A 20,899-nucleotide genomic window follows, 5' to 3' on the forward strand; every position below is an offset into this window, starting at 1 on the left:
ATCGCAGGCTTTTAATTCTATATCAGTGTTCAACATCTACATAAAAGATCAACTGTACGCAAAATATACTCTATCTGTAGAACGATTCAAGTACTTGTGTAGTTTTCAAAAGATAAACAAATAAATGATAAGGCCCCATGGATCCAGCCAATCCAAGGTGTGAATTCAGTCAACACAATATCTGATGCAATATCTGACTACAGACTGAACCATGGAACAGTACTACTACAGGACAAATCAGTGAGTAAACACAAAGGAAATTAAACACAGAGCAGATGCAGTGGTTTAACTCACAGATGTAAACAGAGAGACATGGAGGTCTGGTCTGCAGTCTTAAATAGACTATCTCTGTATCTGTGTGGTGTTTTTCTCTCCTCACAAAGATTACAGTCAAAACCACACACCATTTTTTAAACTTTATTTTAACTATCCTATTTTGAGGGAAACCAAAAACAATGCGTCAGCCTTCGTCAACAGAACTCCTGCTGCTTTTTAGCCCTAACGTTCAGGGACGAGCGAGGGATTGAGCGGTAGGGTAAGGAGAGCTTTGTACAGACTATTGAGAGAGGCCACCGTGCATACTGCCCACAATGGGGGATGGGCAGAGAGAGAGAGCGAGAGAATATCAGCCGTCACCTTGAAATGTTAATCAGTACAAAGACACATGACCTCCAGGCTGAGGGGTGTCCAGTGGGGAGAGGGGCTTCAGCTCCCCAGTGAAACCTGCCCTTGGCCTGGGTCGGGGCTTTAGCCCCGTCTCCTGGGGGACTTCGGGGGCCAGGGTCTAACCCTCTAAAGCCCTGACACTAACCAGAACCAGCTCCACAAACACACACAGTGCCAGAGTAAGAGAGAGAGAATGCTGTGTCTGTGTTAGAGGTAGGGATTCAGGAAGAAGAGGAGGAGGGGATTTGGTGGTCGCGAGCAGAGGAGATGCAGAGGCATTAGGGGGTCAGCGTATAAGGGGTATTCAACTCTGACTCGAGGAGGTCCAGTCTGCTGTTATTCTGTTCTACCTGACAGCTGGTGTCCCAGGTCTAAAATCATTCCCCTGATGAGAGGGAAACAATGAAGAAAATAATCAGTGGAACTGGGATTGAGGCCCAGAGTTGAATATATGGGCACAGTATTAGAATATAAGGGCCCAGTATATAAGGCCCAGTATTAGAATATAAAGGCCCAGTATTAGAATATAAGGGCCCAGCTGAAGAATATAAGGGCCCAGTATTAGAATATAAAGGCCCAGTATTAGAAAATAAAGGCCCAGTATTAGAATATAAGGGCCCAGTATTAGGATATAAGGGCCCAGTATTAGGATATAAGGGCCCAGTATTAGGATATAAGGGCCCAGTATTAGGATATAAGGGCCCCGTATTAGAATATAAAGGCCCAGTATTAGAATATAAAGGCTCAGTAATAGTATATAAGGGCCCAGTATATAAGGTCCAGTATTAGAATATAAGGGCCCAGTATTAGAATACAAAGGCCCAGTATTAGAATATAAAGGCAACAAGGTACCATTTGGGATGTACAGTACACTAAGGCATTATGGGTAAATGCTCCCACTGAGCCGACAGTGTTTGAAGTCTCTCCTCCTGCTTCCTTAAAGACCAATTACAAGTTGAGGACAATCCCACATTAAACAAACATTAGCTCGCTCTCTCTCTCCCCCCTATATCTCTCTTTCTATCCCACTCTCTCTCTCCCTCCCTCTCTGTAGCCTGGCTGTCGTGCCAAATTACATTCTTTCTAGATGTCAGTCAGTCACAAAGCCCTCTCGCTCTTCCCTACTCTCTTTTTCTCCACCCCTTCTCTCTCCCTCATTCCCTCTCTCCTGTTCTTCCCCTCAGGCAGCTCAGAACAGAACACTGTCAGGGCCAGCTGCTTTCTATTACTGCCTTTACATCCACTCTGCTGCTAAACATGCCAGACAGGAGGGGAGAGAAACAGAGCTTTATAGAGAGAGTAGGGAGACAAAGAGAGAGAGAGGCGGGGAGAGAAACAGAGCTTTATAGAGAGAGTAGAGACAAAGAGAGAGAAGGTGGAGAGAGAGACGAGGAGAGAAACAGAGCTTTATAGAGAGTGTAGAGAGACAAAGAGAGAGAAGGGGGAGAGAAACAGAGCTCTATAGAGAGTAGAGAGACAAAGAGAGAGAGAGACATGGAGAGAAACAGAGCTTTATAGAGAGTAGAGAGACAAAGAGAGAGAGAGACATGGAGAGAAACAGAGCTCTATAGAGAGAGTAGAGAGACAAAGAGAGAGAAGGTGGAGAGAGAGATGGGGAGAGAAACAGAGCTTTGTAGAGAGAGTAGAGAGACAGAGAGAGAGAGAGAGAGAGAGACAGGGAGAGAAACAGAGCTTTATAGAGAGAGTAGAGAGACAGAGAGAGAGAGAGAGAGAGACAGGGAGAGAAACAGAGCTTTATAGAGAGAGTAGAGACAAAGAGAGAGAAGGTGGAGAGAGAGACGAGGAGAGAAACCGAGGTTTATAGAGTAGAGAGACAAAGAGAGAGAGAGACGGTGAGAGAAACAGAGCTTTATAGAGAGAGTAGAGAGACAGAGAGAGAGAGACGAGGAGAGAAACAGAGCTTTATAGAGAGAGTAGAGAGACAGAGAGAGAGAGACGAGGAGAGAAACAGAGCTTTATAGAGAGAGTAGAGAGACAAAGAGAGAGAAGGTGGAGAGAAACAGAGCTTTATAGAGAGAGTAGAGAGACAAAGAGAGAGCGAGATGGGGAGAGAAACAGAGCTTTATAGAGAGAGTAGAGAGACGAGGAGAGAGAAGGGGGAGAGAAACTGAGCTTTATAGAGAGAGTAGAGACAAAGAGAGAGAGAGAGACATGGAGAGAAACAGAGCTCTATAGAGAGAGTAGAGAGACGAGGAGAGAGAAGGGGGAGAGAAACTGAGCTTTATAGAGAGAGTAGAGAGACAAAGAGAGAGAGAGATGGGGAGAGAAACAGAGCTTTATAGAGAGAGTAGAGAGACAAAGAGAGAGAAGGTGGAGAGAGAGACGAGGAGAGAAACAGAGCTTTATAGAGAGAGTAGAGAGACAAAGAGAGAGAGAGACATGGAGAGAAACAGAGCTTTATAGAAAGAGTAGACAGACAGAGAGAGATAGACGAGGAGAGAAACAGAGCTTTATAGAGAGAGTAGAGAGACAAAGAGAGAGAGAGATGGGGAGAGAAACAGAGCTTTATAGAGAGAGTAGAGAGACAAAGAGAGAAGGTGGAGAGAGAGATGGGGAGAGAAACAGAGCTTTATAGAGAGTAGAGAGACAAAGAGAGAGAGTAGAGACAAAGAGAGAGAGAGACAGGGAGAGAAACAGAGCTTTATAGAGAGAGTAGAGAGACAAAGAGAGAGAGAGACATGGAGAGAAACAGAGCTTTATAGAGAGAGTAGAGAGACAAAGAGAGAGAGAGACATGGAGAGAAACAGAGCTTTATAGAGAGAGTAGAGACGAGGAGAGAGAAGGGGGAGAGAAACAGAGCTCTATAGAGAGAGTAGAGAGACAAAGAGAGAGAGAGACATGGAGAGAAACAGAGCTTTATAGAGAGAGTAGAGAGACAAAGAGAGAGAGAGACATGGAGAGAAACAGAGCTTTATAGAGAGAGTAGAGAGACGAGGAGAGAGAAGGGGGAGAGAAACAGAGCTCTATAGAGAGAGTAGAGAGACAAAGAGAGAGAGATGGGGAGAGAAACAGAGCTTTGTAGAGAGAGTAGAGAGACAGAGACAGAGAGAGAGAAGGGGGAGAGAAACAGAGCTTTGTATAGAGACAAAGAGAGAGAAGGTGGAGAGAAACAGAGCTCTATAGAGAGAGTAGAGAGACAGAGAGAGAGAGACAGGGAGAGAAACAGAGCTTTATAGAGAGAGTAGAGAGACAAAGAGAGAGAGAGACGAGGAGAGAAACAGAGCTTTATAGAGAGAGTAGAGAGACGAGGAGAGAAACAGAGCTTTATAGAGAGAGTAGAGAGACAGAGAGAGAGAGAGAGGAGGAGAGAAACAGAGCTTTATAGAGAGAGTAGAGAGACAAAGAGAGAGAGAGACGAGGAGAGAAACAGAGCTTTATAGAGAGAGTAGAGAGACGAGGAGAGAAACAGAGCTTTATAGAGAGAGTAGAGAGACAGAGAGAGAGAGACGAGGAGAGAAACAGAGCTTTATAGAGAGAGTAGAGAGACAAAGAGAGAGAAGGTGGAGAGAGAGACGAGGAGAGAAACAGAGCTTTATAGAGAGAGTAGAGAGACAAAGAGAGAGAGAGAGGAGGAGAGAAACAGAGCTTTATAGAGAGAGTAGAGAGACAAAGAGAGAGAGAGACGAGGAGAGAAACAGAGCTTTATAGAGAGTAGAGAGACGAGGAGAGAAACAGAGCTTTATAGAGAGAGTAGAGAGACAGAGAGAGAGAGACGAGGAGAGAAACAGAGCTTTAGAGAGAGTAGAGAGACAAAGAGAGAGAAGGTGGAGAGATAGACGAGGAGAGAAACAGAGCTTCATAGAGAGAGTAGAGAGACAAAGAGAGAGAGAGAGTGACGAGGAGAGAAACAGAGCTTTATAGAGAGAGTAGAGAGACAAAGAGAGAGAGAGTGACGAGGAGAGAAACAGAGCTTTATAGAGAGAGTAGAGAGACAAAGAGAGAGAAGGTGGAGAGAAACAGAGCTTTATAGAGAGAGTAGAGAGACAGAGAGAGAGAAGGTGGAGAGAAACAGAGCTCTATAGAGAGAGTAGAGAGACAAAGAGAGAGAAGGGGGAGAGAGAGACGGGGAGAGAGACGGGGAGACAGAGAGGGAAGGAAGAGACAGTGATGTTGTAAGTACATGGTACTGGGTTGAAACAGAGCACTGTTCTCAGTATTGTGGCTGATTTCATCTGTTTGTCCCGCCCCACTTGGCATTGACACAGAGCAGACACTACTGAACTGAAGGGGGATACCTATTCAGTTGCACAACTGAATGTGTTCAACTGAAATGTGTCTTCTGCTTTTAACCCAATGCCTCTGAATCAGAGAGGTGTGGGAGGTATGGAACGCTGTTTGGGTGGCAAAACAGATACAAATGACACTATTTGACGTGTTAAATAACAATATTTGACCAATCAGGACCTGAATATGATCGCACATCACATAATTGAACACGTTCATACATTTTTTACGTAGTTATTACACACTGATTACACTATCACTCGTATCTCATATGTCACAACGATTGCTGTGATGCTGGTAAAGTTGTCTCACGCACCTACAGTGCTGGTCATAGAAAAGCTAGCTAGCAAACAATGTTCTTCCCTAAAAACATATCAAAACAGCATCTGTTTCAGTAGCTACAGTTAGCTAGTTAACTATGTAGCTAGGTGTCATCTAAAATAACCCTCATTTATAAAACAGTTATAATTTGATTAATGGTGGTGGGACCCAACTATGTGAAGCTATCCACAATAAGGACACAATAGTGGACTTTGCGGTTAGCCTTCAAAATAAAAGTATCTCAATGAAAGTGATGCAAATGCATACAAAACAAGTGGAATCATGCCATAATGGAATACATAAATGAAAAACAAGGTTGGAATGTTCTTAGATAAATTCAAGAAAAGACAATTAGTTCATTTGATAAAAAATGTGTTGAAATCACACAGGATGTATAAGACATTGGGAGGGAATACTTATTTCACTGTACAGCCTGACCTACAGATTGTGGATCAATGACATGAGGTATCAGTCTACTCAGTGACACCACGAGAACATTAGCGTCGTAGCTCTTATTGTGGGACTCTGAAACCACTGTGAATTCAGCCACATGTATTGTACCAGTCAACTTACTGTGTGTATTAGAGGAGTCTTTGGGGGAAAAAAGCACTTGGGTATTGAGAAGACTGATATCCCATTTCATTGATTCCCAATCCTTAGGTAAGGCTGTACACTGCAATATGAATGCCAATACGTCATTGTAAATAAGAATTTGCTCTTAACTGACTTGCCTAGTTAAATAAAGGTTAAATAAAAATAAAATACAAGTAGCTGGCTAGCTAGTTATTTCAATAGGAGAACAACAAGTGAATATCTAGCTAATATTGACAATGATTCCTAAATCATTGCTAAGAATAATGAAAATGACTGCAGTTTCTACTGGTCATTGTTTTCAGGCTGGTTGCATTTGTGCTAGCTAGGTACCAAGCTAAAGCCAGCTAGCTACCCCAGAACCTGATAATACTATTTGAATCAAACATTTTTGATCCTGATCTAATTTCAAATGCTCACACAGATGTTTTCCCATTCGGTCAAACAAATAATGCCTTATAACCAACGCATTATTCTCCAGCTTTAACAGTGATCGTGGCTCTTGGCTTACACGTGCAAATTCAGCACACACAACATTCTATAATAGAAACGTGGAAACGAAGACCCAGAATTACCTCTGCCGCAGAGGATACGTTCATTAGAGTTAACTGCACCTTAGATTGCAGCAGAAATAAATGTTTCACCGAGTTCAAGTAACAGACAACTCAACTTCAACTCAGATGAGATTGCTTGACTCAATCAAATGTATTTATAAAGCCCTTTTTACATCAGCAGATGTCAAAGTACTGTACAGAAAGCCTAAAACCGCAAACAGCAAGCAATGCACATGTAGAAGCATGGTCGAATTGCTGCAAAGAAACTACTAAAGGACACCACTACTCCCCCCCCCCCCCCCCTCCCCCCTCCTCGCCCTCTGACAGGGTGTCCTACCTCACCTCTCACCCTCCTTACCCTTTTCCTCTCTTTCCCCTCCTCCCTTCCCTCTCTCCTCCTCCTCCTCCTCTCCTCCTCTGTGGATGGTGTCTGAGCGTGTGGCTCTGCGTCAGGGCAGATCAGTCATGAGGCCTGATGGCAAAGTAGGGCCTGTCACTCTGCCTTTATCCTGCCTCTCCTCCTCCTCCTCCTCCCCCCCCCCCTGCAGCACAGCAAAGCACACTACACCACAACACCACCCACACAGCCTGCTTCTCTGGCTCAGTCTACTGACAACAACACCACTGTGTGTATATCAGCTATCCCCAATTAATTACTGGTCCTTGTATGTTTGTCAGTATCAAATTGTGTTTTTATATTGTAGAGCTCGTGAGTATTTCCAAGTTATTTATCACTTCAAATAAATTGCACACTGCCGTGCTCCGAGCACAGAACTTGAAGCCGGGGAGGGTGAAGTATGTTAAACGTAGTATGGAGGGCAATTCTCGGATGTTTACTCTGTACATATTTTGAAGCATGTGTTGATGCAAGCTTCAATGGAAAATATGTACAGAAATACAATGAAACCAGGAAAAAATTACACAAAATTTCATTATAGTGCATTATTTGAGCTGAAGCTGAAGAATTTTGGTATGTTTACCTGCCTACAAAACCCACTGTAGTGTTCGTAGATCGCAAGCCCAGAGTAAGTCAATAGGGCGAACTGGCTAGCTACTACAGTTAGCTAGCTAGAAAGCCACGACGAATTGACATCTACCTTGCACAACATTAGTTTAAGGTCATTTCTGCCTGTTAAACTATCTGGGTATTACGATTCACATATAGCTAGCTGATAATTATGAAGTAAAACATTTGCTTTGCGTATATCTTGTTTGGTCTCTATTGTTGTCATTGTCCTGACCGGAAGAAGGTTCAGAAAAGGGGAAGGTGCAGTGTGAGGTAATACAGTAGGGGAGTGCTGCTCAGTGTGAGGTAATACAGTAGGGGAGTGCTGCTCAGCGTGAGGTAATACAGTAGGGGGAGTGCTGCTCAGCGTGAGGTAATACAGTAGGGGGAGTGCTGCTCAGCGTGAGGTAATACAGTAGGGGGAGTGCTGCTCAGCGTGAGGTAATACAGTAGGGGGAGTGCTGCTCAGTGTGAGGTAATACAGTAGGGGGAGTGCTGCTCAGCGTCAGGTAATACAGTAGGGGGAGTGCTGCTCAGCGTGAGGTAATACAGTAGGGGGAGTGCTGCTCAGTGTGAGGTAATACAGTAGGGGGAGTGCTGCTCAGCGTGAGGTAATACAGTAGGGGGAGTGCTGCTCAGCGTGAGGTAATACAGTAGGGGGAGTGCTGCTCAGCGTGAGGTAATACAGTAGGGGGAGTGCTGCTCAGTGTGAGGTAATACAGTAGGGGGAGTGCTGCTCAGCGTGAGGTAATACAGTAGGGGGAGTGCTGCTCAGCGTGAGGTAATACAGTAGGGGGAGTGCTGCTCAGCATGAGGTAATACAGTAGGGGGAGTGCTGCTCAGTGTGAGGTAATACAGTAGGGGGAGTGCTGCTCAGCGTGAGGTAATACAGTAGAGGGAGTGCTGCTCAACGTGAGGTAATACAGTAGGGGGAGTGCTGCTCAACGTGAGGTAATAGAGTAGGGGGAGTGCTGCTCAGCGTGAGGTAATACAGTAGGGGGAGGTGCAGCTCAGCGTGAGGTAATACAGTAGGGGGAGGTGCAGCGTGAGGTAATACAGTAGGGGGAGTGCTGCTCAGCGTGAGGTAATACAGTAGGGGGAGTGCTGCTCAGCGTGAGGTAATACAGTAGGGGGAGTGCTGCTCAGCATGAGGTAATACAGTAGGGGGAGTGCTGCTCAGTGTGAGGTAATACAGTAGGGGGAGTGCTGCTCAGCGTGAGGTAATACAGTAGAGGGAGTGCTGCTCAACGTGAGGTAATACAGTAGGGGGAGTGCTGCTCAACGTGAGGTAATAGAGTAGGGGGAGTGCTGCTCAGCGTGAGGTAATACAGTAGGGGGAGGTGCAGCTCAGCGTGAGGTAATACAGTAGGGGGAGGTGCAGCGTGAGGTAATACAGTAGGGGGAGTGCTGCTCAGTGTGAGGTAATACAGTAGGGGGAGGTGCAGCGTGAGGTAATACAGTAGGAGGAGCTTATTAAATGGAATGTTTTATACATTCTCCACACTCTTGTCCTCATGAACGTAATCAAGAGAAAGTCGTCGGAGAATGCACTCGGAGCATTAGAGTGTACAGTAGTATGCATAAAACACCCTGTGTGTACTGAATATGACTGGGTCTGTCTGTCTGTGTGCAAGCACTATATTTCTTAGCGTTTAAAAATGTTTGTGACTGATATACAGTCGTGGACAAAAGTTTTGAGAATGACACAAATATAAATTTTCACAAAGTCTGCTGCCTCAGTTTGAATTGCAATTAATTGCAAAGTCCCTCTTTGCCATGCAAATGAACTGAATCCCCCAAAAACATTTCCACAGCAATTCAGCCCTGACACAAAAGGACCAGCTGACATCTTGTCAGTGATTCTCTCGTTAACACAGGTGTGAGTGTTGACGAGGACAATGCTGGAGATCCCTCTGTCATGATGATTGAGTTCGAATAACAGACTGGAAGCTTCAAAAGGAGGGTGGTGCTTGGAATCATTGTTCTTCCTCTGTCAACCACGGTTACCTGCAAGGAAACACGTGCCGTCATCATTGCTTTGCACAAAAAGGGCTTCACAAGCAAGGATATTGCTGCTAGTAAGATTGCACCTAAATCAACCATGTATCGGATCATCAAGAACTTCAAGGAGAGCGGTTCAATTGTTGTGAAAAAGGCTATAGGGCGCCCAAGAAAGTCCAGAAAGCGCCAGGACCGTCTCCTAAAGTTGATTCAGCTGCGGGATCGGGGCACCACCAGTACAGAGCTTGCTCAGAAATAGCAGCAGGAAAGTGTGAGTGCATCTGCACGCACAGTGAGGCGAAGACTTTTGGAGGATGGCCTGGTGTCAAGAAGGGCAGCAAAGAAGCCACTTCTCTCCAGGAAAAACATCAGGGACAGACTGATATTCTGCAAAAGGTACAGGGATTGGACTGCTGAGGACTGGGGTAAAGTCATTTTCTCTGATGAATCCCCTTTCCGACTGTTTGGGGCCTCCGGAAAAAAGCTTGTCCGGAGAAGACAAGGTGAGCGTTCCCATCAGTCCTGTGTCATGCCAACAGTAAAGCATCCTGAGACCATTCATGTGTGGGGTTGCTTCTCAGCCAAGGGACTGGGCTCACTCACAATTTTGCCTAAGAACACAGCCATGAATAAAGAATGGTACCAACACATCCTCCGAGAGCAACTTCTCCCAACCATCCAGGAACAGTTTGGTGACGAACAATACCTTTTCCAGCATGATGGAGCACCTTGCCATAAGGCAAAAAGTGATAACTAAGTGGCTCGGGGAACAAAACATCAATATTTTGGGTCTATGGAGGGTGGACAAACAAAAACACACAAAATCTGACAAACTCCAAGCATTGATTATGCAAGAATGGGCTGCCATCAGTCAGGATGTGGCCCATAAGTTAATTGACAGCATGCCAGGGCGGATTGCAGAGGTCTTGAAAAAGAAGGGTCAAAACTAAATATTGACTCTTTGCATCAACTTCATTTTTTTGTCAATAGAAGCCGTTCCATAGTAACATCTGACAAAAATATCTAAAGACACTGAAGCAGCAAACTTTGTGGAAATTAATATTTGTGTCATTCTCAAAACTTTTAGCCAAGAATGTAGATCAAATACAAGTAAGTTGATGAGATGCTGCTGCAGAATGGTGCAAAGAGAGAGAGAGAGAGAGACAGGCCGAGAGAAAGAGAGAGAGACAGAGAGAGAGAGAAACAGAAAGATAGAGAGACAGGCAGAGAGAAAGAGACAGGCAGAGAGAGAGAGAGAGAGAGAGACAGAGAGTGAGTGAGAGACAGAGAGAGTGAGCGAGAGCGAGAAACAGAGAGAAACAGAGAGAGAGAGAAAGAGAGAGAGAGATAAACAGAATGATAGAGACAGGCAGAGAGACAAAGCCAGGCAGAGAGAGACAAAGCCAGGCAGAGAGAGACAGAGACAGAGACAGAGACAGACAGACAGACAGACAGACAGACAGACAGACAGACAGACAGACAGACAGACAGACAGACAGACAGACAGACAGACAGACAGACAGACACACAGACACACATACAGACAGACAGACACACAGACACACAGACACACAGACACACAGACACACAGACACACAGACACACAGAGAGAGAAAGAGACAGAGACAGAGAAAGAGAGAGAAAGAAGAGTCTCATGTGCTTGAATAACAACCTTCATGTTCAGACTGCAGGATTTACACCTTCCTAGCAACATCAATATAAAGACCTTATCAACGTTACTCAGAGAACATAATACTGGACACGAGACACCAACCAGGAACAACAATATCCCTGAGATCACAACTGCCTCTACGAAGATCAGGGTCATAGTCATCAGGCACCAAACATTAGAAATCTGACTGAAACAGGCTACTACTTGAAATGAACCAATAACAAACGCTTGTTTCAGTTTTCTTTAGCTAATGAATAGGTCCACGGACAGCTTATTGTTGGAGCTTGGAGGAAGCCTTCCATGATATAATTCACACAGACATATAGAAAACATGATATAATTAATACAGACGTTTACAAAATACTGTGTGACCAGGGAGGGTCATGTTTGGGGGAAGTGATATCATTGCCCCGAGGTTAATTCAGCTTTGACGACTCTAGACATAGCAATGGTCTTTTCCAGCCAGTGTGTGACACAGGGTGAAACAAGGGGAGGGATAAGGGCCATGAAAGAGGCATCCAAACAAAAGAGAGGACAGGGCGAGGGGCTCTTCCCTTATGCCTGTCTGTGTGGGGGGGGATAGAGAGAGGACAGGGTGAGGGGCTCTTCCCTTACGCCTGTCTGTGTGGGGGGGATAGAGAGAGGACAGGGTGAGGGGCTCTTCCCTTACGCCTGTCTGTGTGGGGGGGATAGAGAGAGGACAGGGTGAGGGGCTCTTCCCTTACGCCTGTCTGTGTGGGGGGGATAGAGAGAGGACAGGGTGAGGGGCTCTTCCCTTATGCCTGTCTGTGTGGGGGGGATAGAGAGAGGACAGGGTGAGGGGCTCTTCCCTTATGCCTGTCTGTGTGGGGGGGGGGATAGAGAGAGGACAGGGTGAGGGGCTCTTCCCTTACGCCTGTCTGTGTGGGGGGGATAGAGAGAGGACAGGGTGAGGGGCTCTTCCCTTATGCCTGTCTGTGTGGGGGGGGGGATAGAGAGAGGACAGGGTGAGGGGCTCTTCCCTTATGCCTGTCTGTGTGGGGGGGATAGAGAGAGGACAGGGTGAGGGGCTCTTCCCTTATGCCTGTCTGTGTGGGGGGGATAGAGAGAGGACAGGGCGAGGGGCTCTTCCCTTACGCCTGTCTGTGTGGGGGGGGGCTAGAGAGAGGACAGGGTGAGGGGCTCTTCCCTTACGCCTGTCTGTGTGGGGGGGGATAGAGAGAGGACAGGGTGAGGGGCTCTTCCCTTACGCCTGTCTGTGTGGGGGGGATAGAGAGAGGACAGGGTGAGGGGCTCTTCCCTTACGCCTGTCTGTGTGGGGGGGATAGAGAGAGGACAGGGTGAGGGGCTCTTCCCTTATGCCTGTCTGTGTGGGGGGGATAGAGAGAGGACAGGGTGAGGGGCTCTTCCCTTATGCCTGTCTGTGTGGGGGGGGGGATAGAGAGAGGACAGGGTGAGGGGCTCTTCCCTTACGCCTGTCTGTGTGGGGGGGATAGAGAGAGGACAGGGTGAGGGGCTCTTCCCTTACGCCTGTCTGTGTGGGGGGGATAGAGAGAGGACAGGGTGAGGGGCTCTTCCCTTACGCCTGTCTGTGTGGGGGGGATAGAGAGAGGACAGGGTGAGGGGCTCTTCCCTTACGCCTGTCTGTGTGGGGGGGATAGAGAGAGGACAGGGTGAGGGGCTCTTCCCTTAAGCCTGTCTGTGTGTGGGGGGATAGAGAGAGGACAGGGTGAGGGGCTCTTCCCTTATGCCTGTCTGTGTGGGGGGATAGAGAGAGGACAGGGTGAGGGGCTCTTCCCTTACGCCTGTCTGTGTGGGGGGGGCTAGAGAGAGGACAGGGTGAGGGGCTCTCCCCTTATGCCTGTCTGTGTGGGGGGGGGATAGAGAGAGGACAGGGTGAGGGGCTCTCCCCTTATGCCTGTCTGTGTGGGGGGATAGAGAGAGGACAGGGTGAGGGGCTCTTCCCTTATGCATGTCTGTGTGGGGGGGGATAGAGAGAGGACAGGGTGAGGGGCTCTTCCCTTACGCCTGTCTGTGTGGGGGGGGCTAGAGAGAGGACAGGGTGAGGGGCTCTCCCCTTATGCCTGTCTGTGTGGGGGGGGATAGAGAGAGGACAGGGTGAGGGGCTCTTCCCTTAAGCCTGTCTGTGTGTGGGGGGATAGAGAGAGGACAGGGTGAGGGGCTCTTCCCTTACGCCTGTCTGTGTGGGGGGGGCTAGAGAGAGGACAGGGTGAGGGGCTCTCCCCTTATGCCTGTCTGTGTGGGGGGGGATAGAGAGAGGACTGTGTGGGGGGGGATAGAGAGAGGACAGGGTGAGGGGCTCTTCCCTTACGCCTGTCTGTGTGGGGGGGGGGGGGTAGAGAGAAGACAGGGTGAGGGGCTCTTCCCTTACGCCTGTCTGTGTGGGGGGGATAGAGAGAGGACAGGGTGAGGGGCTCTTCCCTTATGCCTGTCTGTGTGGGGGGATAGAGAGAGGACAGGGTGAGGGGCTCTTCCCTTACGCCTGTCTGTGTGGGGGGGATAGAGAGAGGACAGGGTGAGGGGCTCTTCCCTTACGCCTGTCTGTGTGGGGGGGATAGAGAGAGGACAGGGTGAGGGACTCTCCCCTTACGCCTGTCTGTGTGGGGGGGTTAGAGAGAAGACAGGGTGAGGGGCTCTTCCCTTACGCCTGTCTGTGTGGGGGGGATAGAGAGAGGACAGGGTGAGGGGCTCTTCCCTTACGCGTGTCTGTGTGGGGGGGGATAGAGAGAGGACAGGGTGAGTGGCTCTTCCCTTACGCCTGTCTGTGTGGGGGGGATAGAGAGAGGACAGGGTGAGGGGCTCTCCCCTTATGCCTGTCTGTGTGGGGGGGATAGAGAGAGGACAGGGTGAGTGGCTCTTCCCTTACGCCTGTCTGTGTGGGGGGGATAGAGAGAGGACAGGGTGAGGGGCTCTTCCCTTACGCCTGTCTGTGTGGGGGGGATAGAGTGAGGACAGGGTGAGGGGCTCTTCCCTTACGCCTGTCTGTGTGGGGGGGGGATAGAGAGAGGACAGGGTGAGGGGCTCTTCCCTTACGCCTGTCTGTGTGGGGGGGATAGAGAGAGGACAGGGTGAGGGGCTCTTCCCTTACGCCTGTCTGTGTGGGGGGGATAGAGAGAGGACAGGGTGAGGGGCTCTTCCCTTATGCCTGTCTGTGTGGGGGATAATCAGGCACACACCTCAGCTACTCCATCTCGTCTGCAGGGAGCAATCCTTGGGACCCCCCCCGACATCTGATTTCCCCCCCCCCCCAGACACACACCCCCGCCCTCACCCATCCCCCCAGACACTCACATACACCCAGACACAAAGACACACACAGCACGCACCACGAATGCAGATGCGAACTCAGTGAGAGACGACAGTCAGACCTAGACACAAACCCAGACACTCAGATCCAGACATGTCTGGAGGTGCAGGCCCAGGGGATCAGTATTCACTTGGTGTGTGAGGTCAATTTCCCTCGTAGTCCCACCATTGAATCAAAAGACAACTGGGATAAGACTCGATTTTTCATAGACCAAATCAGTAGCTGCAGTACTCACGTAGTCAGGCAGCACAGAGCTGTCGTCTGCCCCCCGGGGACCTCTCAGAGACTGGGTAGCCTGTTCCAAGACCTTGTTGTGCTTCTTGGACAGCAGTGCAAATAGACTGGAGGGAGAGAGGAAAAGGGGAGAGGAGAGGCAACAGGGCTATTTAGAGTCTTTACAAAGATCAGAGGATTCTGTTATCACATCCTGGTATCACAAGACTGGCTGCACTATTGAGGGCATTATATTTGTCATACTCTTCAGTCCACATAATCCAGACCAGGGATCATCAACTAGATTCATTTTCTTTTTCAGCAGATGGTCAGGAGGCCAGGACATAATTACAAATAACTTCAAATTGACAGCAAGAAGCCCAAAACAAATATAATATTTGACTTAAACATAGCAATTTCAAACCTTGCTTACATTTGTATAAGATCACATATATCTCTCTATTGTGTGTGGGAATACTTTGGAACAGATCTCCTAAATTAAAATCACTTGGAGCTGATTTTCTTTGTCAGCCAAAGAATGATGAGAACCCTGATCTGGACCTACGTTTATTAAACAAATACTTCCACTGAGTACTCACTGAGTACTTAACATTAGGAACACCTGTTTAACACTGCGGTGCACCCCCGTTTGCACTCAGAACAGCCTCAATTTGTTAGGCCACGCACTCTACAAGGAGTCGAAAGTGTTCCACAGGGATGCTGGCCTAGAGTGGATTCGGGAAGTATTCATTCCACATTTTGCTATTTTACAGCCTTATTCAATTATTACTATAATAATTTTTTTGCCCCTCATCAATCTACACACAATACCCCATAATGACAAAGCAAAAACAGTTTTTAATTTTAATTTTTGGGAAATGTATTAAAAGTTAAAAACAGAAATACCTTATTTACATAAGTATTCAGACTCTTTACTATGAGAGTCGAAATTGAGCTCAGGTGCATCTTGTTTTCATTACTCATCCTTGAGATGTTTCTACAACTTGATTGGAGTCCACCTGTGGTAAATTCAATTGATTGGCCACCTGGCGAAACTGAGCAATCGAGGGAGAAGGTCCTTGGCAGGGAAGTGACAAAGACCACGATGGTAACTCTGACAGAGCTGCCAAAGGTGCTCCAACAAAGTACTGACTAAAGGGTCTGAATACTTATGTAAATGTAATCATTGAATTGTTTTATATTGTTTTTTTTGCAATAAAAAAAAAAAAATATATATATTGTTTTTTTGTTGCTTTGTCATTATGGGTATTGGTTGTAGATTGATGAGGGAAAAAGGTCAAGGGTTCTGAATACTTTACACAGTTGTGTCAAGTTGGCTGGATGTTCATTGGGTGGTGGAGCATTCTTGATACAAACGGGAAATTATTGAGTGTGAAAAACCCAGCAGCATTGCAGTTCTTGACACACTCAAACCAGTACACCTGGTACCTACTACCATACCCAGTTCAAAGGCACTTAAATCTTTTTTCTTGCCTTTTCACACTCTGAATGGCACACATACATAATCCATGTCTCAATTGTCTAAAGGCTTAAAAATCATTCTTTAACCTGTCTCTTCATCTACACTGATTGAAGTGGATTTAACAAGTGACAACATTAAGGGATCATGGATTCACCTGGTCAGTCCTATGTGTAACTCTGTTGTTGTATGTGTCGAACTGCTTTGCTTTATCTTGGCCAGGTCGCAATTGTAAATGAGAACTTGTTCTCAACTTGCCTACCTGGTTAAATAAAGGTGAAATGTATATATATATATTTTTTTAATGTCATGGAAGGAGCAAGTGCTCCTAATGTTTTGTACACAGTGTATATTGGCCAATGTTATAAACAGATCTAACACACAGACACATTTCAGCCTGAGAAAGACAGAGAGCATCACAGAAGAGGTGTAACACAGACACATTTCAGCCTGAGAAAGACAGAGAGCATCACAGAAGAGGTGTAACACAGACACATTTCAGCCTGAGAAAGACAGAGAGCATCACAGAAGAGGTGTAACACAGACACATTTCAGCCTGAGAAAGACAGAGAGCATCACAGAAGAGGTGTAACACAGACACATTTCAGCCTGAGAAAGACAGAGAGCATCACAGAAGAGGTGTAACACAGACACATTTCAGCCTGAGAAAGACAGAGAGCATCACAGAAGAGGTGTAACACAGACACATTTCAGCCTGAGAAAGACAGAGAGCATCACAGAAGAGGTGTAACACAGACACATTTCAGCCTGAGAAAGACAGAGAGCATCACAGAAGAGGTGTAACACAGACACATTTCAGCCTGAGAAAGACAGAGCATCACAGAAGAGGTGTAACACAGACACATTTCAGCCTGAGAAAGACAGAGAGCATCACAGAAGAGGTGTAACACAGACACATTTCAGCCTGAGAAAGACAGAGAGCATCACAGAAGAGGTGTAACACAGACACATTTCAGCCTGAGAAAGACAGAGAGCATCACAGAAGAGGTGTAACACAGACACATTTCAGCCTGAGAAAGACAGAGAGCATCACAGAAGAGGTGTAACACAGACACATTTCAGCCTGAGAAAGACAGAGAGCATCACAGAAGAGGTGTAACACAGACACATTTCAGCCTGAGAAAGACAAAGACAGAGAGCATTGTGTGTTGTGTCTGATGCCTGATTGATGTCCGATTTACACATACAGGGTCACATTCCAAATATGCAGAGGAAATACGGCAATTTCTCCAGAGCCCAAATGGCACCCTACTCCCTATATAGTGCACAACTTTAGACCAGAGCCCTATGGCACCCGATTCCCTATATAGTGCACTACCTTTTACCACAGCCCTATGGCACCCGAATCCCTATATAGTGCACTACTTTTTACCACAGCCCTATGGCACCCTATATAGTGCACTACTTTAGACCACAGCCCTATGGCACCCTATTCCCTATATAGTGCACAACTTTAGACCAGAGCCCTATGGCACCCGATTCCCTATATAGTGCACTACCTTTTACCACAGCCCTATGGCACCCGAATCCCTATATAGTGCACTACTTTTTACCACAGCCCTATGGCACCCAATATAGTGCACTACTTTAGACCACAGACCTATGGCACCCTATTCCCTATATAGTGCACTACTTTAGACCAGAGCCTAATGGCACCATATTCCCTATATAGTGCACTACTTTTGACCAGAGCCTAATGGCACCATATTCCCTATATAGTGCACTACTTTTGACCAGAGCCTAATGGAACCATATTCCCTATATAGCGCACTACTTTTGACCAGAGCCCTATGGCACCCTACTCCCTATATAGTGCACTACTTTTCTTAGGGATAGGGTGCATATGTACATTGATGGATTCTTCATGTGTACATAGATTCTGTAGATAACTCATTCTCTACATGGCTCTATACAAACACCACTATCTTAGTTTCTAACCATTAGCGGGCTCAACAAAATCATTCCAAACAATGGGTGTGTGTCATTCCTAAGACATTATAACACAAACACAACAACCCCGGGGAATAAACAGCAGACAAATGAGCCTCACCATACAAGCGAAGCTAAATCGAATAGAACATCATAGAATCCAATAAAGTGTGGTGTGAAATATGTAGAGGACCCTGATGGATTAGCGTACGTAAAAGGACAGAGGACAGACTGCTGGCACTCAGAAGTGTGCAGATTGGCACGGCAAGGTCGAAACAGACCAAAATCGGATCTGTTTTCTTAAGTGTTCCTGAAACCAACTGTCCAATAAGACCTTTTAGAGTTGCTGTGGGTTGCTGTCTGACACTACAAAGACTGACTGCCCAACCATGCAGTTAAACCAAGCTGTCAGACTGACTATACAAGCAGCTAAACCAAGCTGTCAGACTGACTATACATGCAGCTAAGCCAAGCTGTCCGACTGACTATACACGCAGCTAAACCAAGCTGTCAGACTGACCATACAAGCAGCTAAGCCAAGCTCTCAGACTGACTATACAAGCAGCTAAGCCAAGCTGTCAGACTGACTACACATGGAGCTAAGCCAAGCTCTCAGACTGACTATACAAGCAGCTAAGCCAAGCTGTCAGACTGACTATACATGCAGCTACACCAAGCTGTCAGACTGACTATACATGCAGCTAAGCCAAGCTGTCAGACTGACTATACATGCAGCCAAGCTGTCAGACTGAGTATACATGCAGCTAAGCCAAGCTCTCAGACTGACTATACAAGCAGCTAAACCAAGCTGTCAGACTGACTATACAAGCAGCTAAGCCAAGCTGTCAGACTGACTATACATGCAGCTACGCCAAGCTGTCAGACTGACTATACATGCAGCCAAGCTGTCAGACTGAGTATACATGCAGCTAAACCAAGCTCTCAGACTGACTATACAAGCAGCTAAACCAAGCTGTCAGACTGACTATACAAGCAGCTAAGCCAAGCTGTCAGACTGACTATACAAGCAGCTAAACCAAGCTCTCAGACTGACTATACAAGCAGCTAAGCCAAGCTCTCAGACTGACTATACAAGCAGCTAAGCCAAGCTGTCAGACTGGCTATACACGCAGCTAAACCAAGCTGTCAGACTGACTATACAAGCAGCTAAGCCAAGCTCTCAGACTGACTATACAAGCAGCTAAGCCAAGCTGTCAGACTGACTATACATGCAGCTAAGCCAAGCTGTCAGACTGACTATACATGCAGCTAAGCCAAGCTGTCAGACTGACTATACATGCAGCTAAGCCAAGCTGTCAGACTGACTGCTAAACCATGCAGCTAAACCAAGCTGTCAGACTGACTATACAAGCAGCTAAGCCAAGCTGTCAGACTGACTATACAAGCAGCTAAGCCAAGCTCTGACTGACTATACATGCAGCTAAGCCAAGCTCTCAGACTGACTATACAAGCAGCTAAGCCAAGCTCAGACTGGCTATACATGCAGCTAAACCAAGCTCACAGACTGACTATACATGCAGCTAAGCCAAGCTGTCAGACTGACTATACATATATTCAGCTAAACCAAGCTGTCAGACTGACTATACATGCAGCTAAGCCAAGCTGTCAGACTGACTATACATGCAGCTAAGCTAAGCTCTCAGACTGACTATACAAGCAGCTAAACCAAGCTCACACTGACTATACATGCATTCAGCTAAACCAAGCTCTGACTGACTATACATGCAGCTAAACCAAGCTGTCAGACTGACTATACATGCAGCTAAACCAAGCTGTCAGACTGACTATACATGCAGCTAAGCCAAGCTGTCAGACTGACTATACATGCAGCTAAGCTAAGCTCTCAGACTGACTATACAAGCAGCTAAACCAAGCTCACACTGACTATACATGCATTCAGCTAAACCAAGCTCTGACTGACTATACATGCAGCTAAACCAAGCTGTCAGACTGACTATACATGCAGCTAAGCCAAGCTCGCAGACTGGCTATACATGCAGCTAAACCAAGCTCACAGACTGACTATACATGCAGCCAAGCCAAGCTCACAGACTGACTATACATGCATTCAGCTAAACCAAGCTGTCAGACTGACTATACATGCAGCTAAGCCAAGCTCTCAGACTGACTATACAAGCAGCTAAACCAAGCTCACAGACTGACTATACATGCATTCAGCTAAACCAAGCTCTGACTGACTATACATGCAGCTAAACCAAGCTCTCAGACTGACTATACCTGCAGCTAAACCAAGCTCTCAGACTGGCTATACATGCAGCTAAGCCATGCTCTCAGACTGACTATACCTGCAGCTAAACCAAGCTCACAGACTGGCTATACATGCAGCTAAACCAAGCTCTCAGACTGGCTATACATGCAGCTAAACCAAGCTCTCAGACTGACTATACATGCAGCTAAACCAAGCTCTCAGACTGGCTATACATGCAGCTAAGCCAAGCTCTCAGACTGACTATACATGCAGCTAAGCCAAGCTCTCAGACTGACTATACATGCAGCTAAACCAAGCTCTCTGTATTATTTATTTGGAACCAAAGTTGTCCGTCCGTCACACCTTTGATTTACGGGTACACTAGAATAAAGTAAGTATGTAGGCGACAGGCTTGATTTGAGCTGCTGTCTAAGGGACTTCTATCAGACACAGACCGGCCTTCATCCCCCAAACCAATACCCATTAGAAGGCTTCAATGACAGCAGCATGTGAATAAGGGTTCAATCATATACTGTGTTAAATGTCCTATATTGTACACATCCCTATGATCTATCTGGTTGATGGCATGGAATGTTATGTCCGGAGCTTCTAGGAACAGTGACATCATCCCGAGTCTCAAATGACACCCCATAGGGCTCGGGT

General features: G+C 46.7%; 1 protein-coding gene across 4 annotated transcripts in view; it reads right to left on the reverse strand.

The window, feature by feature from the left end:
* dym (dymeclin) overlaps positions 1–20,899 on the reverse strand; it is a 228,912-nt gene that overhangs the window by 75,067 nt on the left and 132,946 nt on the right. For all 4 annotated transcript variants that reach the window (XM_020484782.2, XM_031826159.1, XM_031826158.1 and 1 more), the window contains exon 14: positions 14,599–14,704. In XM_020484782.2, coding sequence (XP_020340371.2) covers positions 14,599–14,704 — 106 coding nt within the window. The remainder of the gene's footprint in view (positions 1–14,598; positions 14,705–20,899) is intronic.

The sequence above is a fragment of the Oncorhynchus kisutch genome, linkage group LG6, assembly GCF_002021735.2.
Source record: "Oncorhynchus kisutch isolate 150728-3 linkage group LG6, Okis_V2, whole genome shotgun sequence".
Classification (NCBI taxonomy): Eukaryota; Metazoa; Chordata; class Actinopteri; order Salmoniformes; family Salmonidae; genus Oncorhynchus; species Oncorhynchus kisutch.